Source organism: Lutra lutra, chromosome 8 (genome assembly GCF_902655055.1).
Source record: "Lutra lutra chromosome 8, mLutLut1.2, whole genome shotgun sequence".
Taxonomy (NCBI): domain Eukaryota; kingdom Metazoa; phylum Chordata; class Mammalia; order Carnivora; family Mustelidae; genus Lutra; species Lutra lutra.
In genome coordinates, this window is record NC_062285.1 from 135,500,010 (window position 1) to 135,526,987 (window position 26,978).

At 57.1% G+C, this 26,978-nt stretch overlaps 1 protein-coding gene across 3 annotated transcripts; it reads right to left on the reverse strand.

Annotated features, from left to right (window-relative positions):
* Positions 1–4,225: 4,225 nt before the first annotated feature.
* On the reverse strand, positions 4,226–24,763 carry PDGFB (platelet derived growth factor subunit B). Of its 3 annotated transcripts, none has more exons than XM_047741794.1 (7): positions 23,693–24,763; positions 15,660–15,756; positions 13,304–13,396; positions 11,900–12,105; positions 10,404–10,548; positions 6,191–6,344; positions 4,226–5,684 (listed from the first exon to the last, which is right to left on the reverse strand). In XM_047741794.1, the coding sequence occupies exons 1-6, from the start codon at positions 23,753–23,755 to the stop codon at positions 6,217–6,219; spliced, it is 732 nt and encodes a 243-aa protein (XP_047597750.1). In that variant the 5' UTR covers positions 23,756–24,763; the 3' UTR covers positions 4,226–5,684; positions 6,191–6,216. The 3 variants fall into 3 exon arrangements, with proteins under 3 accessions (XP_047597750.1, XP_047597749.1, XP_047597751.1); XM_047741793.1 differs by having other exon boundaries at positions 4,226–5,827; XM_047741795.1 differs by having other exon boundaries at positions 4,227–5,827; positions 6,191–6,341; positions 23,693–24,762.
* Between the last annotated feature and the right edge of the window lie 2,215 nt (positions 24,764–26,978).

Below are 26,978 nucleotides of genomic sequence, written 5' to 3' on the forward strand. Positions count from 1 at the left end.
GTCTCAGCTGGGGGTGCCTCTCATTGTTTCCAGGGCTGGTTTTGGGTTGGCAGGTATGCTGCTGAAGGCTGACTCAGCGGCGGCCCGTGCTTGCTGGCATGGAGGGGACGGAAGTGCCCAGGCATAACGGAGAGACAGAGCTGTGGATTAACCACAGGTGACCCACCGCACCGAACCACAGCCCTTTCACCAAGACACCACAAATGAACCGCCTTGTGGCTGCAGCCCAACAGCTTTCAGAAGCCCAACAGCTTTCAGAAGGTCCCGGCTCCTCATTTCTCGGGTGGAAACCAAGTCCCTGGGAGGTACAGACTCCGCGGCAGCAATGACTGCCAGGGGCGGCGTGGGGGTGGGGGGCACATCCTTCTAACAGTAGCGGGACCAAGCGGCCATCCCAATGGTCTGCCCGGCGGGGACTCATGGGGCTAATGGATCACAAGTTCCCCAGGACAAGAATGGATCAGTGACCCCCCAGGACGTGTGGCTTTTATAACCAGAGAGACCTGGATCTGGTAAGTAGAAGCCTGACGTGAGCCCCTCCCCCCAGCACCCCTCCCACCACAGACAGATACATGCGATCCCCTCCTCCACCCCCAGACTGAGTCTGTCCGATCATCTCCCTCACACTACCCCACAGGGACTATGGCCACTTACAGGAGAACCTGGCTCTGGGAAGCAGGGGGAGTGGGCTGGAGTGGGCTCCAGCCTTGTGGGCTCCTTGTTTCCTCATCTGTAACACGAGGACAATAAAATCTGCCTGAAGGGATTGTCAGGTTAATTGAGCGGAATAACGGGACAGTGGCTGGAATATAAACTCACATTGCCTGCAGCTGAATTTTAATCCCTCTGTGATTTTGTGTTCATTCTTTCGTTTGTTTCCATCTTCACGCCACTGCTCTATCATCAGCCCTGTGCCGGGCACTGTTCAAAACTTACAACCCCTACCAGAGACTGAGGGGAAAGCATGTGGCTGGGGCAGGGCTTGGACTCTGGGTCTCTAACCTAGGCAATAGCTCAGCAAGTTCGCACGGCAGGAGGTAGCAATGCTGGGATGGGGACCTAGTTGTGTTCTCTCCACTGTAGCACCAGGATCCTCAGAAGTTAATAAAATGAGGTGGTAAATACAGAGCTTGGGACAAGGTGAAAGTGATCAAGAAAGAAGGAGGGGGTATAGCTCAAAGAGTGGGTGGATGGATGGACGGATGGTAGATAGATGAATGGATGGATGGACAGTGGGTGAATGGATAGATGGATGGATAGATGAATGGATGGACAGGTGGCTGAGTGGATGGATGGGCAGACAGATGAATGAATGGATGGATGGATGGACAGATGAATGGATGGATGGATGGGTGGACAGATGAATGAATGGATGGGTGGATGGACAGATGAATGGCTGTTGAGTGAGTGGATGGGGGGAATGTATGGAAGGCGGGTAGGTAGGTGAATGGATGGTGGGTGAGTGGGTGGATGCATGATAGAGAAACATAGACCCAGAGAGAGATAATGACTAGATAGACTTAGAAGATGGATTTGACACGACCTCTAGCCCTCGAGGATCTTCCAGTCAAGAAAGAGGCAGTGCTAAGCATGGACCTAACTGGGAGATGGAAATATGCGCAGTTAGTGACGCTGTCAGAGTCTGCCATTTTCCAGCCACAACAGAGTGTGTGCTGCAGGTCAGCCAGGCAAGCTGTGACTTGGGGCGGACACACTCGATCACCCCAGTAACAGACCTTTTTGTTCATTTGTTCAACAGGCATTCACTGAGCCCCTAGTCCCAGCCAGTATCCTCGGCTCTGGGCATAGAGCAGTGCTCAAAATAGCTCCATGTGGAGATTCCAGCATGTGTGGGGCGGACAACGATGACGTACGCGAAGAGTGAGCCTGATGAGGGTAAACACCATGAAGATAAACAAAACAGGGCAAGAAAGGGGGGCTCTGGAGGCCAGGGGCAATTCCATTGGAAAAGCTGACACTTAGGAGGCCTGAGGGAAGGGAGGGAGGCCCAGATCTGGAAGGAGCAGTGACTGTCCCAGGATCACAGCAACTTACACGGCTGAGTCAGACTAGAAGCAAATCAATGCACAGGTGTTGGGTTTCTGGGGTTCCTGATCTGATACTACAGAATTCGGGAAACACACCAGACCTGGTGTCAAGCAGAGGAGAACGCTCTTGGAATCCAGCCATGATCTCAATCCCCTGAACCCCTTTGCTATCATGTTACTGTTCGTTTTTCCCTCTGGTCCTTAAAACAGGCCTGTATTTTCACAGATATTTTACTTTATATGCTGTCAATGTTCACTCGTCCATTGCTTTCTGGAGGCAATAAATGCTAAGCCTCTAAAGAGGATTCCGGTTCTGCTCTAGCTGAGGGAGGAGAGCTGCTGGCTGGGACACAGAAGGCTCCTCGGGAAAAATGAGATCCGGGCAGGCCTCAAATAGAGGAAAAGCCTTCATAACGTGAGGCCAAATGCCCAGACCAGCCTGGTGGCCACATCCTCTCTTTCCCAGAAAGAAGGGGGCTATTTAACAGGATTAGGTTCAGTTACAAAGGACAGAAAACCCAAGATATGAGTAGCTCAGACAGAAATTTCTTCCTTTCTTATGTAAAAACTCCTGGGGCGCCTGGCTGGCTCAGTTGGTAGAGCATGAGACTTGATCTCAAGGTCATGAGTTCAAGGCCCATGTTGAGCATAGAGCTTACTTGGAAAAAAAAGGGGGGGGGGGAATAAAAACTCCTAAGCTAGGCCGTCAGGTGGCAGGGACCCAGTCCCTTCTATCTTGTTCCTCCAATCTCAGTATTTGGCTTTAACCTCATGGCTCAATATGGCTGCTTGAGTACAGATATCGTGTCTGTATCACAGCCAACAGGACAGAGGAAGGAATAAAAAAGGGAATGTCTTCTCCCCAGCAGAGGGGTTTCCAGAAGAATGCCATTCTAGGTTAGCAGTTCTAAGACCCAGAGTGGGCCCACTATGCCCCTGGAAAGCCCACAGTGTTGGCACTGCTGCTGTCTGAGATGGCATAAGGGAGGGGAGAGAAGCAGACAGTTCTGCCTGTCTCCAGGGATGTTCCTGCAGTCATTCTTGGAACAATATAGCAGTTGGCCGCTTCCAAGAAACCACACGCGTTGGGCCCTCCAGTGGCCCCCCAACTTCCACCACCTACTGGAGTTGTCCCCCATCCTCCCAGCCAGAGTTTTCTCTGGTGCCCTGGGAACCCAGAACTTTGAGGACTTGGGGGAAAGGGAGGATCCTACATAGTTGGGCAGGCAGGCTAAATTTCCAGCTAACCCCCTCTGACCTGTGCCTCCCACCACCATCACCACCACCAACAGATGGACTCCAGTTCCTCAAGTGTGGGACTAGGAGTTCCAGAAGAATTTAAACTAGATTGCCATAAAAGCCCTTGCTAGGGACAGACACAAGGTAGGGGCTCAAGAAGGTGAGCGAATGAGTGAAGGAAAAAATGAATGAGTCAATCAATTAACCAATCACCCAATCATGGTGTCATTCAGTGTAAGCTCAGCCAAGTTATCACCCAGCTTCCATTTACATACTTCCAGTGATGGGGAGATCACTACTTCCAGGGGCAAATGGTTTTAGTTTTAGACTGTCCTTATGACCAGTCAGATTCAGGACCCAAAATACACTTAGAGGACCCAAATCTATGCAGGCAAGGGAAAGTACAGAATCTCACAGCTGGACCTTAAAGGCCACAAGCCTCTTGGTCATCTTCTAGTGTTTCAGAGGAAGCTCTGATCAGAGAGGGGCTGGGACTCACCCAAGGCCACACAGCAGGGTAAGGGCTGAGCCAAGATCGGACCCCAGATCCACCTTTCAGTTGTGTCCCTTCTGAATTTCACAGCCCCTCCAGGACCTCCTCCAGCTTTCCCCACATGGGGTACCCCCTTCCCCACAGCCAGCCCCACCCTATGAGGCCAAGGATCTGGTGCCCTTACAGAGATCCTCGTGTTGGTGGAAACCGTCTCTTGTCACTGCCAGCGACAAGCACAGTGCTGAGACCTGTGGTCGGGGATCAGGAGCTGCTGCAGGACCAAAATCTACAGGCCAGGCTGTATGGCTCTTCCCCACCCCCGGGATAGCGGGCCCACCTGTGTACATGCCCATGTGTGAGCGTGCACACGAGCGTGGGCTTGCGCTTCCCAGAGCCAGAGGAACACGTGACAGGCTGTCAGTAAATCCTGCCAGTTTGGGAAGTCAACAGACAGAACTCCTGTGGATTCACTTGGTTTTCTTTTGTGGTTATTTTTTTTTTTTTTACAACTTTAAATACGGAATATAAATAAATTTACATTTAAAAAATAAAAGGAAAGCCCCCAAAAAATATAATCACCAACTTTACAAACTGAAGGAAGCAGAGTTTGGGGCGGGGGGGAGTAGGGAGGAAAGTGCAGTGAAGGTGGGGAGGGAGGTGGTTCAGACCCCACTCCAGGGAGCCCTGGGGATCTTTTCCCTTTTCTCCCCAACTCCCAGCCCATGAGCTGGTTTCCTGGAAGGAGCCACCAGTAGTGGAACTCAAAAGAATCTAATATGGGGGGAGTGTGCAGGGAGAGAGAAGGGCTACCCCTTCCCTTGGAAACTTTCTCTTGGGTTTTTCACACCTGCCTGGAAGGGGAACTGCTTGAACTGAGGACTCAGGAAAACGGAGACCAGATGGACAACAGTGTTGCCTCCCCACCCAATGTGGGCTCGCTCTTGTCCAGCCACTCTGAGCCATTGGCCAGGTCAGGGCACAGCCAGTTCACATGGAGCCTTTGTCAGTTAGGAAAAGGATCCCTTTCTCCAGACGTTTTTATCTCTTTCTGCCAGAAGACAGTCCTAATAAATACAAAAACTGTCCACGTTCTACAGTGTGAACAATGATCCCTGCAGGCAGTGCCCTTGTGCAGTGCACACCCTGCACGAACCTACATGGCAGTCTTGGCTGGGCTGGGATATGACAGGCAGGCCCCCTGCTGCCCTGACCCCTGGCCTTCTGCCTGATGGAGCAGAAGCATGGGGTCCAAGAGACCTTTGGTGGAGCAGATTGATGGCCAGGACAAGAGGAAGATACAGGGTGGAGGTAGAGATAAAACAGAGAAAGTGAAGGTGGGGGGAGTGGAAGGAGGCAGTGAATGCCCAGGTCACCATCCATGTCAGCTCCAGAGCAAACTTCGTCTCTAACCCATCTGAGGGGGCACCTGGCTGCCTGGTGCTCAGGTCACGCCCACCCAGAGGAGTCCACACCGTCAAAGATCTCAGGTGTAGAAAACAAAAGGAAGCCATGGTAAGCAGAGGCGACCAGGGAGAAGTGACTGGGCCTGGGTGCTGTGGGAGGGCTTTTCTCCAGTTCGTGCTCCCCTCTGTGGTCTCAGCCAAAAGAATACCAGGTACCCTGGCCTGCCTGGGGGGTTCCCTTCAGAGCTGGCCAGGGGTCCTGGGACCAGGTAGGCCACCCACATCTAGAGGGTCTTAGGGCCTTGTGCAGGGCTTCGGGCCAGTCCACAGCACACAGGTGTGACCCAGGCAGGGAGCCGGGGAACAGCGGGCCCACTGGTCTCTCTTCTGCTTCTCTCCCAGGTCGTCAGGGTTGGCAGAGGAAGACAGCCATGGAGCTCAGGTCCTCCGTTTCCTTCTCGAGCTGCTGGGCAAGGCGCTGGAGGCCAATGAGTGGACCCACTGGTGGATGGACGGACGCGCAGAAGGGGGGGAAGCACCATTGGCCGTCCGAATCAGGCATCGAGACAGACGGACGAGGGGAACAATATTATCACTCCAAGGACCCCATGGGGGCGATACAGCAAATACCATATTAAATAACCCTGTGGGCCAAGCAGAGGGACATGGGGGGTCAGAGACAGCCTAAGGACTCCATCCCACGCTCACAGGCCTCTCTTGCCGGAGATGGGGAGCTGATTCCAGCAACACTCAGGGCTGGGGGAGTTGAGGCTTAGACTTCCCATTCTCATAGGGCAGCTGGGACACATCTGGGCTGGGGTCCCCAAAGCCCCTCACCTACCTTCCTATGGGAAAATTCAGTTGAAACTGGGCAGAGGGGATCCAGGCTGAGAGCTGGGATTTTGTGTGGGGAAATACCTCTCCCTGTCCCCTTCCACAGCCCAAGCCTCAGGCCAAGGAGAAGAAAGGCCAGGGTTCCGGGCCTCAGTTTCCCCACCAGGCCTCACCTGCCCACACTCTCCTGCAGATGCCCCTAGGCTCCGAGGGTCTCCTTCAGTGCCTTCTTGTCATGCGTGTGCTTGAACTTCCGGTGCTTCCCCTTGGGGGGCCGGCGGACTCGCACTGTCCGAATGGTCACCCGAGTTTGGGGTGTCTTGGCTGCTTGAGAGAAAGAAAGGTCTTGTCAGCAGGCAAACAGCTTCTGGAGAGGGTCTATCGCTCTCAACTGACACCTGCCACAGACCTCTCTAGATCTTCTGGGCTGAAAGAAGGGGCAGCAGCCTGAGGCCAGCCCTCCTTGGGTTCAAATCCCAACTCCACCGCTTACCAATTATTGAACCACTCTGTGCCTCAGTTTCCCCACCTGTGATATGGGGATAGTAAGACCACCCCCTCACAGGACTGGTAAAATGAATAAATTGCAGTTTTTTGGCAAACACAGAGGGGAGTAGATTGCTATGGCTTCAAGTTCTTTGTCCTTATCCCACTGACTTCCTAATTTCTATTCCCCTTGAGCCTGGCGTGGACTTGGATCTGTTAACCAGTAGAAGCAAGCAGAGTGGTGCTGTGCTGGTTCTGGGCAAAAACCTTAAGAAGGCTCATTGGCAGCTCCCAGAGCGCCTCGATGGTTGAGTTGAGGCTCAGTTGGTTGACGCTCAGATTTCAGCTCAGGTCACGATCTTGGGGTCCTGAGATTGAGCCCTGCGTCAGGCTCTGTGCTCAGTGAGGAGTCTGCTTGACAGTCTCTCTATCTCTCCCTCTGCCCCTCTCCCTGATGACATGCTCCCTCTCTCTCTCTAAAGTAAATAAATACATCTTTTTTTTTTTTTTTTTAAAGAAGACTTGGCAGCTCCACCCTTTTTGCCTTGAGTAACCCTGCGCCACTGCCTAAGAAGTCTGGCTACTCTGCTGGGGAAGGCATGTGGGAAGGAGACACCGTGGACTACAGAGAGAGGGACACGGGCCCAGATGCCCCGCTAGGACTGCAGGAGACACTAGCAGAACCGCCGGGCGGAGCCCAGTCAATCCAGCATCAGGGAGAGATGATAACATAGTGGTTGTGTTACACCACTAAGATCAGACTAAGGAGTGATCAGCAAAAGGGGGGCTGCTCTTACTCACTTCTTTCTCATTCCCTCTCTGGACCCCTGTTGAGGTTTCTTCCCACCAGCCTCCCAGCGCCTTCCAGTCCTGTGATGGGGGAGCCGCTGGGCATCGGGCCATAACCACACACTCCCACCGTGGAGCTGGGCCTCCTCATCCCTGTGCCTGTCCTCACCTGGCCCTCACCACTCCGAGAAGAGGTTCAGTGGGGGCGGGCCAGGTCTCTGGCTGTGGGCCAGACCACCTGCGTTCGAATCTGAGCTCTCCCAGGTATTAATGGCGTGCTTTGGGACAAGTCACAGAAACTCCCTGTGCCTCGATTTCTGTATCTTTAAAACTGAGTGGGCAGCAGCTCTGGTCCTCGGGTTAGGTGATAACATGCGGAAATAGCCAGAAAACCTTGGGTGGCCCTTCCCGTGCACCTGGCAATGTTCTAAACTCATTTATCCTTGGGGCGCCTGGGTGGCTCAGTGGGTTAAAGCCTCTGCCTTCGGCTCAGGTCATGATCCCAGGGTCCTGGGATTGAGCCCCACATTGGGCTCTCTGCTCTGCGGGGGGCCTGCTTCCTCCTCTTTCTCTGCCTGCCTCTCTGCCTGCTTATGATCTGTCAAATAAATAAATAAAATCTTAAAAAAAAATAAAAAAATAAACTCATTTATCCTCATAGCAGGTACAATTATCTACATTTAACAGATAGGGAAACTGAGGCAGAGGCACTGGTATTTGAACTTAGGAGTCGGCCTCTGAAGTCCGTACTTTCAACCACCGGCCTGTAAATCACAGCACTCATGAGCCTCGGGCAAGGTTAGCACTTACATCTCTTCCTCCCAAACCCCCATGTCAACACCCTGCTGCAAAAGCTTTCTCTGCCAAGCTCAAGGCCCATCTCTTCCTGGGAGCCTTTCCCAGCACCCCCAGCTCTGCGGGGCCAAAGCCGGCTTCCCATCTCCCAGACACAAGCTCCCATGAGGCAGCCCATCTCTGCCATCAGGCAGTATAAGGATGCAGACAGGTCTCAGATCTCCCTTGGAGGAGGGACACCTACAAGGGCCATTAAAGGGCCTGGAGTTTGGGCTCCAGAGATGGGAGTCATCAGCAGGACCCAGAGCTGGGCAAGTCCTGACCAGGCTCAAGGTCATCATGCAGCTCATGAGTGACAGAGCCAAATCTGGAGCCCAGGAGGTCTGACACTGGCATCACACGGGCAACAGCTCCAAGCCATAGCCAGGCTGGGGCCGAACTGCTGAAACTGACATGGCAAGACTTTATGTAATCTACATATCGATCAGCTGAACGTCCCTTCCAAAATCTGGCTTGAAAAATCACATGAAGCCCGGGCACACGAAAGAACACCATCCTAAACACAGAGGAGAATATGATCTTTTCTGACTAAGTGATTCCATGTTCATTCTTATTATTCCATGCTATTCACTACCCCATGTGTTCTGTGTTAACTGTATTAATAATTTACAACCGGTCAGTTTGAAGCTATCAAATTATCAACCCTTCCAGGGCATCCGGGCCTCAGCTCGGCTCTCGGATCAGGACAAAGAGGCTAAGAGGCAGGCCTGCCTTCAGGAAGCTTCTAAGGTGTTCTTTCCTCTACCGATAGAAAGTTACTGAAAATCAATAGGCGATTTTTTTAATGCTCATCTAAGGATATTAATTTGATAAGTCTTGATCCTTGGGGTTCCTGGCTGGCTCAGTCAATAGAACATGAGACTCTTGATCTCAGGGTTGTGAGTTCAAGCCCCTTGTTGGATATGGAGATTACTTAAAAATAAAATCTTAATAATAATAATAATAATTCTTGATCCTTACTGCAAGCATTCGAGGGAGAAAAAGCAGCAGGACAGCCTAAAGAATGCAGAACTAGACAGTACAAGATCTGGGCTCTGGGCTAGACTTCACCACTATGCAACCTTCATTAAGTCCCTTAACCTCTCTGGGCTCTAGGAGCCCCATCAAGAACACTAAACAACTGACTTGTAGGGTCATTTCTGTGGACCATTCTAGCTCTAACAAAATTAAATTCTTAAAAAAAAAAAAAAAAAAAAGTAAATCACGAGGCAGATAAGAACTGGTGACTGCTGTCAGGGTGAGGGAAGGGCCAAGAATAGAACTTTAGGATCCCTAGACTCCCGCTGCACCCCTGCCTGGGACTGGCTGTGTGACCTTGGGCAAGACCCTAGCCTCTCTGAGCCTCAGGCACCTCCTCTGTAAAATGTGAGCCAGGCAATTGGATCAGATCATTTTTTGGGTCCCTTTCAACTTGAGTCAAACTATGCCCCTGAAATTGTGAATTCATGAAGTGTAAAGAGTAGAACAGAACTCCACTTCCAATTAACCATCTAGTGCTTGAACTCACATCACTGCTGCACAGTTGCCCAGTCTCTACCTACACATCTTCAATGACAGGAAACTCACTACTGCACAAGGCATACAATTCTATCTTGGCCCCCTGACTGATCAACAGCTTTTGGTACACGGAGTGAATCTCTCTCGAGTGGCTTTTCCCCACTGGTCCTAATCCCCTCTGAAAACCATAGGAAATGAGTTTGATTTCTCGCCCCCAGGAAAGATTGTCAAATATCTGAAGATGATGTCCGTGGAGTCTTCTCTTGCCCCATAATTTCATGTACTCATTCAACAAAGTAGGGGGCTATGGTAGCGAGACAGGGATGGGAGCCACTCTGGACAAGGTAGTCAGGGCAGACCTCTAGAAGGAGGTGACTTCCGAGTTGAGACCCAAATGAACGTGAGTAGGCTTGTGAAGAGTTGAGAGAAATGAATTTCAGATGGAAGGTGACATGTGCAAAGGCCCTGTGGCAGAAATGTATCTGACCACTCGAGGAGGTCAGGCTGGTGAGGGGGAATGGGTGGGCAGCAAGGCTGGTAGGCCAATCAGGGGCTAACATCTTTGTGTAAAGCCTTACAGGCAGGGGAGGAATCTGGATTGTTCTCAGTGAGACAGAAAGCTTCAAATGAATTTAACCAGGGGCATGCCTGATTCAATTTCTACCACCACCACCATCACCTCTGCCCCTGGCAGCTGCCACAAGAGAAGGGAGCTGCCCGGCTGAGCAACTCAGAGGCAAACCTTGGACCAGTGGTTACCTCGCTGCTCTTGGGTACTCCCCGGGCTTCTGGTCACGGGTCGAGTAGCCACCACTGTCTCACACTTGCATGCCAGGTGGTCCTCCAGGGTCACCGTGGCCTTCTTAAAGGTTGGCTTCTTCCGTACAATCTCGATTTTTCTCACCTGGAGGACAGAACCATCCAAGTGCCTCTGTAAGACCACACAGGCAGGGGCTGAGGGAGCCTGCCTGCCTGCTCCTCCCCCACGCCATTGTCCCCCCACAGGGATCTTTCCTCGAAAGCCGAAAGCCGGAGTAGAGAGGCACTGGCCCAAACAATAGCAGGACCTTGCCCTCTGCCCTTCTCGTAGCTTTTCCATCAAAACAAGCCCTCCCGACCTGGCCTCCTGCTTGGCCCCATCCCCCTTGGAGCTCCCGGAGAGGGAGAAAGGCATTTCCGGGTTGAGTCTAGGGCCTGTGGTGTCCTCATTCCCGGAGCGCCAGCCAAGGTCAGGGACTATGGCAGAGGCGGGAGATGGTTGTCTGGAAGGAAGTAGGGGGTGGCTTTATCCAGGAGGGAGGCGGGAACGGGGAGGTCAGCTGTCAGGTGTCCGTCCATGGAGCTGGAAACACTGCGGACATGAGATACCCTGACAGTGGGTGGTGTGGTAGCCGGTGACACTTGTGATCTCGGACACAGGCCCAGGCCTGGGATGGATGGTGGGCATGGGGAAAGGCCACAGCTGACCTCAGGGAGGGGAGCGAGATGAAGCAGGTGGAGCAGGTGGCAAGAGCAGGGCTCACCAGCCAGTGCTGAGCCCTAGGTGTGCCCAGCAGCTCTGCCCCTCCTGAGTTGCTGTGTAGGCGAGGCTGACCCAAGGGGCACAAAAACCTTTCCACATGAATCAGAAGACAGCTGAGTCTTCTCTGGCCCGGCCCTGCCCAGCATGAGACCCGGAGCTCCCCAGAGCAGCCTCTATTCTAGAATTTGCCTTGAGTCAGACTGCATACCTGATCTCTCCAGAAAGGAGGCAGGATTCCGCATTCTGACCCTTTGCTAGGGGCTGCCCCAGCATTTGCTGTGTCTGTTGCCTGGAGGGACTCTGTACCCTCCTTGTTAAAGACAGAGCAAGGAACCCAAACCAGTTTGGAGGAAAACCGAGCAGCCCAGAACATTCTGAGTATCCAGTAAATGCTTATAGAAAGGTGTCTTCAAGGGGCATTTTGGGGTTTGATCCCTGTAAAAGAGGAGGCAGCACCCTTCACTTAACGTTCCACACCCAGCCCTGTCTGGGGGTCTGTATGCGGCTTTTGGGTACAGCGGCCTGGGTGGTCTTGAGGACTCACAGGTGGCCTCCTCGCACCTGCCCAGAGAGCCCTAAATGGACAGAGCCCAGTAGCCTGCCAGGAACGCCTCTCCACCCCTGCGGAAGCAGGGCCAGCGAGTCCAGGAGGGGAGAGGGGCGGGGACCGGGGCGGGGCCCGCGGGCAGCCCCGCCCACAGCCCACAGCCGGGGCGGCGGCGCGCCTGCGCACCTGGACGGGCCGCAGCTGCACCTGGGTGGGGCGGCACTGCACGTTGCGGTTGTTGCAGCAGCCGGAGCAGCGCTGCACCTCCACGCACGGCGGCCACACCAGGAAGTTAGCGTTCGTGCGGTCTATGAGGCGCCGCGAGATCTCGAACACCTCCGTGCGCGTCTTGCACTCGGCGATCATGGCCGGCTCGGCGACTGTCGGGGAACCTGAAGGGAGAGGGGACCTCCGTCAGGAGGGTGGGCCGGCCCAGAGCCCCCACCAGGCCCGGCCCAGCAGGGCAGCTCGGGCACTGCTCTCCCCGACAAATGGCCGGCCAAGTCCCGCTTCCTTCCACCCCCAGGTTGGGGGGAAGCGGGGGTGGGGTGGGGGGGCGTCTGCGCGTCCTGGCTGTTATAAGCTGTGGGACCCGGACAGGTTGCCGATGTGCCCTGAGCCTCAGTTTCCCCATGAGGCCTACACCCAAGAACCGCTGTAAGGATCCAGTGAGATCATTGAGAAGGCTGGTCTGTCGTAAATGTCAGTTTCCTTCCACCTGCCCTCAGGTTCATTTGCGATTTCACACACTTCTGGGCTCCCCTGACCCCTGGCTCCTACTGGCTTCTTATTTTGTAAACACTCTTAAATGTTGCTGGTTTACAATGTTACCTACTCTTACATCCTTGCTTCTTTCAAAGACTGTTTCCTCATCAATGGCCTGGGGGCTAACAGCGCCTATACCCTGCACTTACAGATCTGAGTAATGGGAGCGTCCCACAGCAAGCCTGCTGTCCATACTGGGGCTCTGCCGTCGTTCTCATAGAGAGACATTGAGGTTCGACTAGCTGCCCAAATTCATAGAGGTCCCCCTAGCCACTGTCTACAGTGTTTGGGGGGCCTAGAAGTGGGCAGAGAGGAGGAGGGACTTAGAGCAGGCTCTGGCCTTCCCTGGGAGGCCTCCATGGGACCCGAGCAGGTGCCAAGCTTTGCCTGCTGTCCCAGGCTGCAGCCCTAAGCCACAGAAGAGACACACACCCCACCAGGATGGCACTGGGTTTAAGTGAGAGAGCTTCTGGGATCCCAGCCCTGTCCCTGCTAGCTGTGTGACTTGGGCCATGAGGGCTTCACCCTCTCTGGGCCCCACTTTCCAACTGTATAAAATGGGGCCAACGATCTCTATCTCTAGGATTGGAGTAATGCACAAATGGGTTTAAAAGCACTATATTTAGGAAACTGTGTCGGGGGATGGGGCGTGATGACTCAACTCCTCAATATAGTGTTTTGAAGGACAGTTCTACTCTCTGAGTTCGACTCAGTCCTCAGTGTGGGACGAATGGGACGGCCTGGAGCCGGGGGCGGGTGGCCGCCCCAGGTCTCCTAGTCTGGCTCCCGCCCTGGAGCGGTCATCATTCTCATCTGCAGCCTCACCTAGGCTCCTTCTCCCTCGGGATAGGCTCTCCTCCAGCTCACCGCCAGAATGGGATTGGGTCAAATTCAGGTCCAGCTCGGCCCCGTCTTCATCTGCAAGAGAAGGCACAGTTAGATGCTCTCTGATAGCCCCTGGCTGCTCCGATTGTGGGGTGGAGGCTCCCACGGAGGGTCTGGGGCAGGCAAGAAGCGGCCTCTCCTCCCTCACTGGCGCCCCACTCCAAAGAACAGATTCTCTTTGCAGGTCCCTGTAAAATGGAAGGTCCTCGCTCTGACAAGGGTCCCTCCAGGCAACCCCAGGGTGGTATTGGGGCTCAGGGGGTAGCGGGGCCTGGACTGCATCCCAGGGCGGCCCTCAGCCCCACTCTGGGCTCTTCAGCCACATTTTTGGACAGAACCCATGTCAAAGGAGTTAAAAATAACCCTTCCCTTTTGCTACTGTAAGCGAACCCTCCTTAGCCTCCAGGGCAGGGCAAAGACCCAGAGCTCGGAAGGCCAGTTTCCAGTGCCCCTCCGCCCAGCGTTCCCATAGGAAGTGCTGAATGGAGAAATTCCCAGAATCCCCGGGGGGACCAGCATGCCCTGGACACAGCCCCTCTGGAGCCCCGGACAATGGCCCAGCTGAGCTGGAGAGAGGGAGGAGGGACAGGAATGGGGGTGGGGGCTGAAAGCAGAGAGGGGTGGGGAGCCAGCCTGCTGGGATGGGGGCGCCCGTACCCCGAGCCCTTCCAGGCCTGGGTCTTGCTCCAGCTCGCGGAGTGTCACTGTGTTTGCCTCTCCCCTCTAACCTTTGACCCGGTACCTGCCCTAAACTGTCCGGTGCACCCTCAGGTCACAGACTACAGCTCCCTTCTCCAGCCTGGGAGGCCCTCATCTTGGTGTCATCCTTGGTGCTCCTTGGAGCCATCCCTCTCTCTAGAGGCAGCGGACACCACCGTGGGAGGTGAGGGCCAGATCAGAAGACTTTGAGCTTGACACTGAATCCTGGAGAGACCCTTCCAGCTCCCTGATGGCTGAAGAGGGAGCAAATAGACCGAGGGATATTGGGGACAAACTTCTGTCCCCTCCACGCAGCCCTCTCGCTGCTCTTGCTGTCTCCCCTTCCCGCTGGCTCCCAGGGGTCCTGTTTGGAGGAGGATGGTCCCTACAACGGGTGCCTTTCCATCCAGCCTACTGCTCCCGCGTCAGTGTGTCTGTCTGTCCCTCTCGCTCCCCTCCTTTCTCCCTGTCATCTCTGGAATGTCTCTGGTGGAGAGAAGATGGGGGAAGAGATGTGCTTTGTGGAAAGGTTAAGTTGATTAGGAAAAAATAGCCACATGGTTGCCTCCAAACAGGCCCGCTATTGAAAACCTCTGTCTCCAATCCCGACCCCCAGCCGGGGTGTGTAGGGGCTGTCCGAGGGTGGGGGCCAAGGGCCTTGGAAAGAAACTGCAGAAAGGCTAAATTTGGAAGTTGCCCCATTGTGTTGGCCAGGGCTGGCCAGTCGGGCATGGGGTGGGGGGTGTGGGAGACGTAGGGTGGGGGGCCTAGTGAACAATAGGGGGGCCCAGCTGGGGCCCCCTCCCGCCTGCCTCGCCAGCCCCCGGCACAGGCGGGTTTGAAAGGGCCCGGGAATGCTTTTGAGAGGGAGCCAGGGGCCCAACGGGGAGAGGAAACAAAGACAGGAAATGCTGTCCCCCGTAGATAGGAGTCTGGGCAAGGATTACAAAGTGACAAAGAGACAAAACCCTAGAGGGAAGGGGAGTTGGGGGTGCGGGGGCGGGGGGGCTGCTGACCAGGGCTCCAGGGAACAGGCCAGAGGTTAGAATAGAATGGAATTTGCTCTGAAGACAGCGTTTATAAATACATTCCCGACCCAGCCCGCCAGCCCTGCCAGCCCTGCCACGTGTGTGCCACCAAGCACGTGCCCATTCGCTGAATGCACCCTTAGGCTAGGGCATGGCTGCACGCTGGTCTGGGCCAGGTGTCCCCGGGAGACCTTACAGACTGGGCGCTTGGCCAGAGGGGCCAGGATATGGCTCCCTCGCCACCATCCTCCCTGGCTGAGTCCACACCTGGATACACTTTCAGCATATGCCCTGGGCACCTTCTCCCTGCCCCCCCTCCTCCCAGCACCCCACCCCATGCACCAAGCCAGAGCCACGTGTGGGTACTTCTGCCACACCCCACGTCCCAGGTACCAACCCGTCCACCTACTCAGCCCCGCCCTGGGCAGGTGTGGCCGAGCCCTTCCGGGGCTGCCACAGGCCTCTAGTTCTCTGAAAGTCAAGAAAGTGAGGCTACCCCTTGCCCGGCCTCTCCCAGCCCCCCAGGGACTTAGTGGTGGCCCAGAGCCCTGAATGAGGGTTCAATTTACCTACGGAGGCTCCGTGCAGCAGGCGCTGGAGGTCATCAAAGGAACGGATCGAGTGGTCACTCAGCATCTCGTAGAGCTCCTCGGGTATGGGGTCCCCCTGCCAGGCAGATGCCGTGAGGTTAAGTGAGCAGAAGTCGAGTCCTTTCCAGCCATGGTCTTCTTCCCTGCCGCACACACGCACCATCCCACAGAAAAGCCCCACAGGGCTTCTCGGCCATGGACAAATGGACAGCCGGGCGGGGGGCAGATTCCATGGCAACCAGAAGCACAAAGTTCTGGGGGCCCCGAACCTGCTCAAGCCTCTAAGACCCAAATCAGAGGCCCATCTCCTGTCCCAAATGAAGCTGCAGCTTGCTCCAAATGAGATCAGCTGGTGGACCCCCGTCTCCCACATCGCATCACAGGCTCCTGGAGACTCCAACCATCTTTCTGCTTTTCCTCCCTACCTGACAGCCAATGACAGCCAGCATCTGTCACAGGAGATCTAATTGTCCCCATTTTACAGATGAGAAAACAGAGTCCTCTAGCCAATTATCAGCAGAAGCTACATTCAAAGCCAAGGCTTTCCGATGGCAGAACCTGTGCCCCCAGCCTCCTGGGTACATGAGGGGGTTCCTAAGTGCTTGTGGAGCGGGACAGGCTCAGAGGGCCCCAGGTACTGACAGATTTATTTAGTCTCTTGCTCAAAAGAAGAGAGAAGGGAATCCTCGGATACAGACACGAAACCTGAAAGCTTACCCATGCCCCATGCCCAACCAAACCCTATTTTTAGAGCCCCTCTGGCCTGTTACCAAAAACACTTGAAACTTAATAAGTGCTTTAACAGGCCCCACTCGGAGCCGTGCTTCCTCCAGGGAAACCGCAGGCCTCACAATGACATGAGAGCGGCCTGATAGGAAGGTCACGGCCACATCCCTCATGGTCCAGGGAGACCTAAGGGGCTGATGTCAGAGGTCTTCAGGAGGAGGGCCCAATCTGGGCACCCAGCGCCTCGGGGCAAAGGAAACGATTGAGACCCTGCTTCATGTCTGAACTCACAGCTGTGCAAACACACACACACATGTGCACACACAGATGCAGGATGGCGCGGTCCTGGGGAGGGAGCCCTGGAGGGGGCGCCGGCAGACTTGACTTACTTAAACAACTCTGTGCTTCAGTTTCTCTGGTTGAGGAGGTGGGAGCTCCAGTTCTAGTGAGTTCATGGAACACTCCAAGGGCCGGAGTTCTGACTGGCTTTGCAGGGGCTGAGTCCCTGCCTGATGGAAGGGGTGGTGGGCAAGGAGGTCATCTATCCCAGAGCCAGCCCCACGGGGTTCTCCCCAAAAGCTGTTTGGAGTTTGGAGATGGATCGGTTTCTGGCTCCCCCAAAGGTCTGTTTCCTCAATGGTTATCATGGCATCTGGGAACATCTCCTCCAGGGGTTCTACCCCGTCCAATCAGCCCTGGCCATCTAGGTCGGCCTTAGAGCTGGGGTGGAGTGTGGGTATGTCCACTTTTAAAACAAATTCCTTGAAAGCCCTGAGCTCAGTTTTATTTGTTTGTTTGTTTTTTCATTTGAACACAGAGCTTATGATCCTGCCTGGTGTCTAGACCTGCTGGGAGGTTCAAGGCAGGAAGGCCTAGGGCCCGAGCAGTAAGCTTGTAAGTAAGCAGCAAGCGCCCACCCCACCCCCAGCAGCTGGGGTCTTCCCTTCAGCGTCCAAGTCTATGAAGCTGGGGCTGCGGGCGTGAGAGGGGAGGGACACCAGCTCAGCTGCCCCTCGCTTTCCTCGAAACCCCATGCCTCTGGTGTCCCCAAATGTGGGCACAGGGCCCTACCCACAGACGGGAAAGCAGGCGGCTGGTCCCCAGTTAAGACCAAGGCAGACTACTTCCCCTGAGGGTTTTGCCAAGCCCAGAACTAGTAGTCCAGGGAGCTTAACTCTACCCTTGTACTTACTAACCACCCCTCAACCTCGGGGGGCTCACTGCCCCTCTTTGGTCCCAGCCCTCATCTGTGCATCGGGGATCACAGACATTTGATTCCATTCTAATTCTTTTTTTTTTCCTTTCTTTTTTTTTTTTTAAAGATTTTATTTATTTATTTGACAGAGAGAAATCACAAGTAGGCAGAGAGGCAGGCAGAGAGAGAGGAGGAAGCAGGCTCCCTGCTGAGCAGAAAGCCCGATGCGGGGCTCGAACCCAGGACCTGGGATCATGACCTGAGCCGAAGGCAGCGGCCTAACCCACTGAGCCACCCAGGCGCCCCGATTCCATTCTAATTCTGCCTGTGGTGGCAGGAGAGGCAGCAGAGGAAAGCCAAGGGTGAGGGTGCCCAGCCCTGGCCCCCAGGCTATCTGTGCATTAATGATCCAATTCACCCCCCAGGAGAGGGCCCAGAGGCCCAGTACCAAATGGCGTAGGGCACTCATGCCAAGACCTCCTTGCCCATTGGAGAGCTCGCTGCAGCTGCCAGCTGGGGCAGAGGAGGCAGACCCCAGACAGGACGAGCAGATGCCCCAGACCCAGCCTGCGATCCAAGAGATGATGTTACCCTCCCAAGCTGAGTGGCGAAGAGCCCGGGACAGCCTGGGAAAGTGGGAGAAGTACACAGTAGGTGCTCAAGACGTACTCATAAAATGCATGAAGGACTCTGCACTTCTCCCTGGGGTTCTCTCCTATGTGATCCTCCTACCTCCTCCACCAGGAAGACCTCCTGGGTTCTTCCCCCTCCACCCTCTGAACAAACTGCCTCCTCTTCTAAGCAGAGAGGCCTTCCCTGCACGTGTTTCTAGTAACTTGGCCCCTGGCTGCCCAGACTCACTAAGAGCCACCTGGATTCGATAATAAGACCACAGCTAACTTTTATTAAGTGTAGACTATGAGCCAGGCACTGAGCTAAATGCTGTACTCCCAGTCCTAAGCAGCTGGCTCTACATTTTTGTCCCCATCTTCCAGATGAGGAAGCTAGAGGCTTAGAGAAGGGAGGAAAGGGTTCCAGGTCTATACCACAAGGAGCAGAGTCATGCCCCTCCCTCCTCCAGCCCACCATGGAGTTTTTGGTATCAGGTGTCCCAGAGCAGGGGCTAGACAGTCCGCAGGGGACACGGGCCATAGCTGAGGAGGTCACAACCAGAGCATAGCTGGGGTGGTCACAACCATCTAGTAGGTGGCGGCCAGTGGTCCTAATGGGCACAGGACAGTCTTCCACCATAAAGAATTAGCTTCCCAAGATGTCCAAAGGGCAGATGTTGAAAAACTCCAGCACACAGAAAAGCAGGGACTTCAGTTGCCAAGGAAACCTGGCCTCTTGGATTAAGCCTTTGAACAACCTTAGCTTCTTCATCTTTTAAATGGGGCGAAGAACACCTGACCTGGGAGGTATAATGGCACGCAGCAGAGCAGCCGGCAAGTAACTGGTGCTTAATGGGCTGTCACTGGCCGATTCAGTCCTGCAGTGGTTCCTTCCTCGAGGACAGCAGCGCTCAGCACACACACCCAGGGCCAGCAAGGCAGGGCATTTTTGAGGAAGACAGTGGGTGGGTGGAGAGCCGCCTGCCCTGGAGAGCTTGTGGCTTTGCATTAGCCCACTCTCCCCCCCACCCTGGGCTGGGCCCCAGGAAATGGCACCCAAGCCCCCACTGGCACTGCCCAGGGCCGCGTGGGCTGGTAGGTCCCTTCCGGGGCTGGGGGCGGGTGAGGGATGGGGGAAATTCAGCCTGTGCTCGGCTCCAGGATGCAGCGCCCTGGGGGAGACTCGCCTGGGCACCTGCTGGGGGTCAGAGGCTCTTCTTGGTGTGGGAGGGTGAGCAGCCCGGGCCCGGGTTTCCTGGGCACACGTTCTAGAACCCTCCTTAGGTGGGCAGGGCAAAGAGCATGGCATCCAGATGTGGCTGCCCCAGATCTCAGGCCTGGGTTTCCCGACAGGGCAAGGGCATGGTGAGAAGGCAGCTGGGGCACAGCCAGCGGTGGGAGCCAAGGCAAACAGCCTCCTCCCCAGGCCGCCCCACCCCCGACACCAGCTGCAGAAGGTAGGAAGGGCATGAGCTACTAGCGTGAGGCCAGGTGAATTACCTGCTCCCAACTAGGCTGGCAGATCAAAGGGGCGTGGACCCCACCCTCCCCCAGGGCCCCAGCTGCACACACAGATACGCACTCCCCAGCCCCTGCTCCTCCAAGGGAGATGACAGGCTCAGCCCAAGCAGCCAGGGGCGTTGGCTGTGGCTGGCGGAGAGAAGCCGGCAAGGCCTCCAAGCGCCCGCCTGCCTGACAGTCTTGGGCCTGATTTAGATTCAATGCCAAAGCCAAGCCCTTTGAAGAAGCCTTCTCTGGGCAGACCACAGAAGCCATTCAGAACCAGACTTTCCCACCTAGTATTTCCCTTCCCTGTTGCTCCTGGGACCCTCCCGCCCCTCCTGAATGTTAGCCTAGCTCCACACGGGGCTGTCCACCTCTCCCTGGAGCAGAAAAACTCTTAGGGCTGGAAAAGGGGCCAGTGTGGCAGTTACCACTGGGGTAGCCCATCTCAGTCACTGCCCCACCCCACCCCCGCCGGGGGTCCTACCCTCCATCCCAGGCTGGCCCAGCTCCCAGCACAGGGGCAGGGCGGAGCAGGAATCTGCATTTTCGAGAGGCATTTTCTGCTGCACCTGGGGAACTCTGAGCCAATCCAACCTTCACATTTTGGGGAGTGGGAGAAACTGAGACCCAGCGCAAGACACACAGCATCTGTGCAGTCCGATTTCCCTTCTGTTTCTTCCTCTGTCCTGTCCGATCTTGACAGTCCAAGCCCCAAGACATGGAACAGAAAGACAAGCTTGTCTCTCAAGATGGGGGGGAAGGGCTCAAATGATAAAGTCTGCCTGAGGGCAGAGCAGGCTGCATTGCCCTGCGGGTGACTGAGGACTAAGTTAGGCCATGTTTATAAAGCACTTAGCAAGCGCTAGACAGACGTCTGGTCTGGTCCTTCCTCGACACCAACCGCCCCCCTCCACACCCCTCCCCACATCGACTATCCTTTCCCCAAATATTTACAGATTATCCACCTTGGACCAGGCACTGTTCCAAGAATGGGAGACGTGGTGACCAAGATAAACTCTCTGGAGGAATATAGACTAGTGAGGGAAAACGGACAATAAATAAACCAGAAAATGGAACAGCTGTCCTAGATGAGGCATGGGAGGAGGAGGAGACTGAAAGGGACCCAGGACGCCCATGGCAAACACCTCTTTACCACTATCGCTGAATCAACCCCTCCTCCTCACACACACACACAAACCTATAGGCACCCAGTTTAGGTCTTGCCCCAGAGCCTCGAAATTCTGTTCAGTCCTAAATTTGCAGACATTTCTAGGGCTGGGAGAGAGAACCCAGCAAGTTGGTCCCCCACCACTTTAAGGCCATTAGCAAGCCACTCCCTCCTGGCATAAGGGTGCTGAGGCGGGAGGCATCACATGACAGTGGGAGTTACCCTCCCCCGAAGCCAGCTCAGCTGATGGAGATAGGACCCCCTAGGCCTCTGCGGACCCTCTGCCAGGCCTCCCATCAGAGCTCCCACCCCTCCTGTGCACCTGCTCCGGCCTCTACCTGAGGTTCGGGCCAGGGACCAGGCCATCTCCACGGCAAGCTCTCCTGTGGTCTCCCCTCCCCGACTGGCCCCCATGTTGATGGGTTTCCCCTTTATGTCTCCTCCCCCAGAGCCCCGCCAAGGCTTAGCTCGAAAGTGCTTCTTTCGGAAATTGTGGCTTCCGGAGGGCCTTGTGTTCCAGGCCTTGTGCTCCAGGCCACTGTGATTACAGTGGGGAGCAAGGCACCAGCTTTGGTGTCACAGCGTTTCCCCAAATATATCCATGGAGTTGGGGGAAGGAGGAGGAGGTGCTGGAGGAAGCTGGAAATGAGGAGGGCAGGCCTGGGAAAAAGACTCATCCAGCTGTCACAAGCCTCTTCCGAGCTGGCTGGCTGGGATCAGCAAAGGAGACAGAACAGCCAGGGGGAGCCCCTTCAGCAGAGAGGGTCCTCCAGTCTTGGAGACTCAAAGAAGGGCCTATAGGAAGGGAGACTGCTCTGGACATCACAGCGCCCCCGGTCGCATCACTACTTTCCGCCTCCCGGGTAGTTGGAAAAAAGCAGTCACGGAGGGGTAATGCTGGAGCGGCGGCAAGCTGACCTGAGCCAGCAAAAAACAGTGGGTGCTGCGGAGCCAGGACCTGATGGGAGGGTCCCTGTTTCCCCTCCCTCCTAGGGCCCAGCAAGGAGATGTGGTCCCCGCAGAGACGACGAGGTTCCAGTGCCCACCGTGAGCCCACCTGTTGCGCGGGGGTGGGCTCCTGGTGCCGGGTGTATAGGAGCCGTGCGTGCCCGGGTGCGTGCGTGGGTGTGCGCGCACGTGTGTTCAGGTCGCGTGTTCGTGGGCCAGGCGTACGTGTGTGTGCGGTGCGCGCGCGTGTGTCCCGCGTGTGCACGGGCGTGGCGGCGGCGGGCGCGCGACCCGGCCGCGGTAGTGCGTGCCCGTCGCTCTGCGCGCCCGCCCGCCGGAGCGCAGCATCGCCTCCGGCCAAGAGTGTGCGTGCGTGGGGTGAGTGAGCGAGTCCGGGGGCCGGGCGGGGTGGGCTGCGGAGAGCAGCGGCGGGGGCGCCGCCGTTCCCAGGACGCCCTGGCACCGGCCCCAGCCCCCAGGCCCCGCGGCAAGGCGAGGCGGCAGCTGGGTCCGGCCGGCGCCCCCCTCCCCAACAGCTGGCAGCGGCCCGGGGGGCTGCAGAGAGGAGAGGAGGGGGCGTCGGGAGGGGCCTGCAGGCTGCTGGGCCGAGCCCTGCGGCCTCCCTCCCGGGTGCGGACCGCGGGGGGTTGGCCGCGGAAGGGCGGGGCCCCAGGGCGGGCGGCCGGCGGCCCTCGAGGAGCCCCGAGAACAAAAGGAGACGGCGACGGCTCCGCCGTGGTCAAAACAACCTGCGCTGGCGGCGGCCCAAGGTCTGGCTGCGGCCTCGGAGCCCTTCACCTTAACCCCTTCGCCGCCGCCCCCGCCGCCTTCCTGCGCCTAGCTGGACGCCAGGAGGGGCCGGCCCTCCTCGGGAGCGGGCGAGGTGCGGGCTCCCGGCCGCCGCGGAGCGGAGGCGGGACGGGACCCAGGCTCGCCGCGCTCCCCGCTGCCTCTCCTCCTCCCAACCTCGCGCTTCCTCCCTGCCCCGCCCCCTTTCCCACCTGGATTCCGGGTGGACTTGCCAACTCACTGCTACGTGAGGCTGGGAGGGGTGGGGGTACTGATCCGACCTGATCGCTCCCGCAGACGCTTTTACACCCCACCTGCCTTGCAGCTACGCTTTTCCTGGCGCGCTCCGCACCCCGCAAGCGGGGGAGAGAGGCGCTCCCTCTCGCAGGGCGCGGGCGCAGGTATGGCGGGGCCTGGGGCACACACCGCCCCGAGGGCTGGATTCTTTAAAAGCCTCTACTCCTCCCCAGTTCCCGAGTGCCCAAGACCTCTCTCTGGGCAACCCCTGCACCCAAGACACAAGCTGCTGCGGGACTGCGCTCTAGGGCTGAACATGCCCTGCGCTGGCCCGAGGGCGCCCATGCCGACCGGGAGCCAGAGCCTGGGAGGGGAGGCAAATCCCCGCGGAAGGCTGGCGTAGCTGCCACGGGTGCGCGAGCTCGCACCTCCCGTGCAAGCCGGCTCCTGGACAGAATGAAGCTGTAACCAAAGTGGGCTTGGGAGAACGCGCCGCCCTCTGCATCCCCGGCGCCACCCCCACCCTCTCTCCCTTCGGGTTCCTGAGGGGTGGGTGACAGGGCCACACACACACCCTCCCCCGACGCTGAAAGGGCCGGGGATCTGGGATCGCGCCCTGGGAAAGAAAGCTGCCCCTGCCCCCTCCCCTTAGAGCCTGGCACCTCCCGGACCTCGCGTCCCAGCCCTCGAGGTCACCTCGCGCCCGGCGCTAGGCCCGTGGGCTGCAAAGGTCCAAAGTTCACTGCAGGGAGGGGAGGGGAGGGGACGACTAAGGGGCGAGGGTGGGGGTAATGAATGAAGCGAACCAGCCCTGGCAGCCGTCGCAACTCACCTCGGCGCTGACCAGACGCAGGTAGCAGCAGAGAGACAGGAAGAGCGCCCAGCAGCGATTCATGCCGACTCCGGGCCCGGCCCCGCGGGGCCCCGGACGCGTGGACCGAGCGCGCCGCCCCCGCGGCCAGGGTTGGGGGCGGGGGCTGGGGAGGGAGGTGGGCTCGACTCGGGTCTGCGGCGATCAGGCGCTCAGGCCGCTGCAGCCGCCGCCGCGGCTCACCCGCATGGCCCCCGGGCGCCGCCGCCCCCGGCCCCGGCTCCGTCGTTGAGGGGCTGGGGAGGGCCTGGGCGCGGGACCAGGGTCCGAGGCCGCTACCTGGGCGGATCCCGAGCCCGAGTGAGCATCCACGGCCAAGGGTCTGCGTCGCGAACCAGCCGAGGCGTCTAGCCGTGTGGGGGCGCCCAGGGGACTCCAACCTCCAAGAGGAAAAAGAACACGGCAGTCGATGGCTCGTCTTCACTCGCCGACTATAGGCGTTTTCCTCTGCCCGCCGGCTTAGCTTTTTTGCAACATTTTCTGGAAAGGCCCCCGAAGTCGAAAAGTGCAGAGCTGGGCACCTCACGGCCAAAGTCTCCCCCAAAAAACTTTTTCCAAAGTTGGCTTTGCAGCGGCGGCCCGAGTACCCGGGCAGGGAGAGGTGCAAACTCCCGCCCGGGCCGGGTGGGGGGGGGGGCCGGAGCGTGTGCGCCTTGGCGCGGGGCCCGCGCGGCGGGCACGGCTGCTCCGCTCTCGCGGCGTGCCCGCTGCGCGCAGTGCCGGGCGCGGCAGACAGGTGGACGCGGCTCGGGTCCGTCGGTCCGTCTGTCCGCGCGCTCGCCGCTCTGGGCGTCCTCTGCGGGCTGTGAGCTGCGGCTGCTCCGGCTTCTCTTTGCAACGAGGCTGGAGGGTGGGCCTTTTTTTTCCCCCTTTTTTGCGCGTGTGTGTTTGTGTGTGTGCGCAAAATATCTCTATCTCGGGAATGAAAGATGGGCGCGGGCGGCCAGAGGGGAGCCCTCAGGGAGGCAGCGGGGGAGGCTGCGGGCGCGCGGGGAGACAGGCGGGCTGCTCCCGGCGGCAGGAGGAGAAGTTGCCACCCTTTCAGCTGTTCCGGCCTTTATAAAGGAGAAGGGAGAGCGCTAGAGGTGGGTGGAGACTGCCTTTCCTCTTCTGGCCCAGAGTCAGCACCGGGAAGAGGGGGGAGCTCTGGGAGGGCTTGGGTGGGGGGCGGGGCGTTCAGGGGTCTCTAAGAGCCCCACAGCCCCTCTGTCCAGGATCTGGCCCGTGGGAAGGGAGAACTAAGGGCGACCGAGCGCCCCGCCCCTTAGCACAGTGACCGTGGCCTGATTTCTAGCCCACGTGGTTGGGGAGTTGTCTCCGGGACCACCGATGGGAGTCCAAACCCGCAGCCCCCAGGGCAGCACTTGCACCCTGACCCAGGAGGAGCCGTGAAGGATTCAGGCTCTGCAGCCTGGTTCCCATCACGCCCTGGCGCTGAGCAGCTGGGTCACCTTGGGCAAGTCACTTCCTTTCCTCGCTCTTCCCTCTAGCCTCCGATGGGATGAGGTTCTTGGGAGGACCTGGGGCCAGAAAAGGCAGACAGCACAGAGCTGGGAGCCAGCCACAAGGTGATCACACAGGCCCCGCAGCCAGTACCATTCAGCAGAAAGCTGGGTCGGTGTCTCCGCCTCCTCGCCGGTTGCCTGGCACACCACAGGCACCGCCAGTGTGTTGAACTGCAAAGTCACACAAACCCCCACTGCCCTGCAGCATCCTTGCAGGGCCTCCATCGCCATCCCACAGTCCCCCTGGTGTTTACTACCTCCCTCAGCCCCCAGGTTTTGAGGCCTGGGGTGGGGGGGGTGGGAGGGGGACACCCACTGGCATTGACACGGTTAACGCCTTCCACCCCCAGTGCCAAAAGAGCTGCGGTGGCCCCGCAGTCACACGGTCACAGTCAGAGTCACACACACGCCCGCCCAGCCCAACACCCACCACGGGACCGCAGCCTCATTGTATCACTGGGCTCCTGGCCATAGGGCACCTTTCTCTGGTCCACTTGCACTCTCTGTTGTCTGCCCTTGGTACCCAGACATCCGTTTGGGGTGCCAGCCTGCTCCTCACGCCTCCATCACCCAGATAGGCACACCCGCTGTCTCTTCAGAAGCGTCTTCTTGGACCCAAGCGAGGGGGGCCCAGAGGAGGGAGGATTTTGCCAGGCGGGCCTCTTTACAAACAGCTACAAGCACTCCCCTCTACCCACGACCACCTGGGCAGCCTGGCACAGTGGCTGGGAGGCAGGCTGGGGGCAGGTCACCTTGGTTCAAATCCTAGTGTGGCCACTAGAGCAGGTCAGGTGTCTCTGGGAAGCTTCACCTCTCCGTACCTCAGTTTCCTCCCCCTGAAAGCTAGAAATAAATCTAGAATTGGAGTGAGAGAAGGATTTCAAGGAGGCCTGGGAAAATGCTAGGGACAATGGGGATGTTTGTCAGCTTTGCTGGGAACAATGAGTTCACGGGTATCTACCCACATCAGAACTGATCTATGCATTTTATTAGACCTCCGTGCAGTTGTAGAATTCTTAGCTAGCTCCTGAAGTGGTCTGGAGGCTCAGAGGAGATAATGCATCTGGAAGGACTGAGCACGGAGTCTGAGTGTTCCCGGGGGGCCAGGCATTATTCCAGGCTCTGGGGAGAACACACAAGGCTAATACAGGCTCCTGCCCTAGCAGAGACCCTATCCAGAAGGACAGACAGAGACATAAACAGATAAATCAGGAGACAGGGTGACAGGGGAGATTGAGGTGTGGGGGTTTGGGAAGATAATCCCAAAACACAAGACTTGAAGTCCAAAGACTTAGACATAAAACCACAGGACACTAGGTGATGTTGACCTTGACCTTGTGGATCCTTATCCATGAAAGAGATGCGAACAGCTCCCTTTATCATCGAGGGGACTGCGTCATAGGAGTGTTCATTTTACTCCACATGTAGCCTCTCGGTGCTCTTGTTAGGTGTGCTGCTCCCATCTTAACAAATGGGGAAATTGTAGCACAGAGAGTTGAAGCAATTTGTTCAAGGTCACACAGCCACTACAGTGGTAGAGCTAGACTCCAACCCAAGCATTCCAGCTGTGGAGCCCACAGGCTTAAACCACCATGCTATGCTGCCTCTTGGCAGGTGATGACTGACGGTGAGAATTAGGACATATTTTACACTTTTGTGAGCATCAAATCCATGAATATATGTCCAAGTGCTTTGCCAACTGAAAGTGCTGTACAAATAGCAGTTCTGACTTACACACAAAA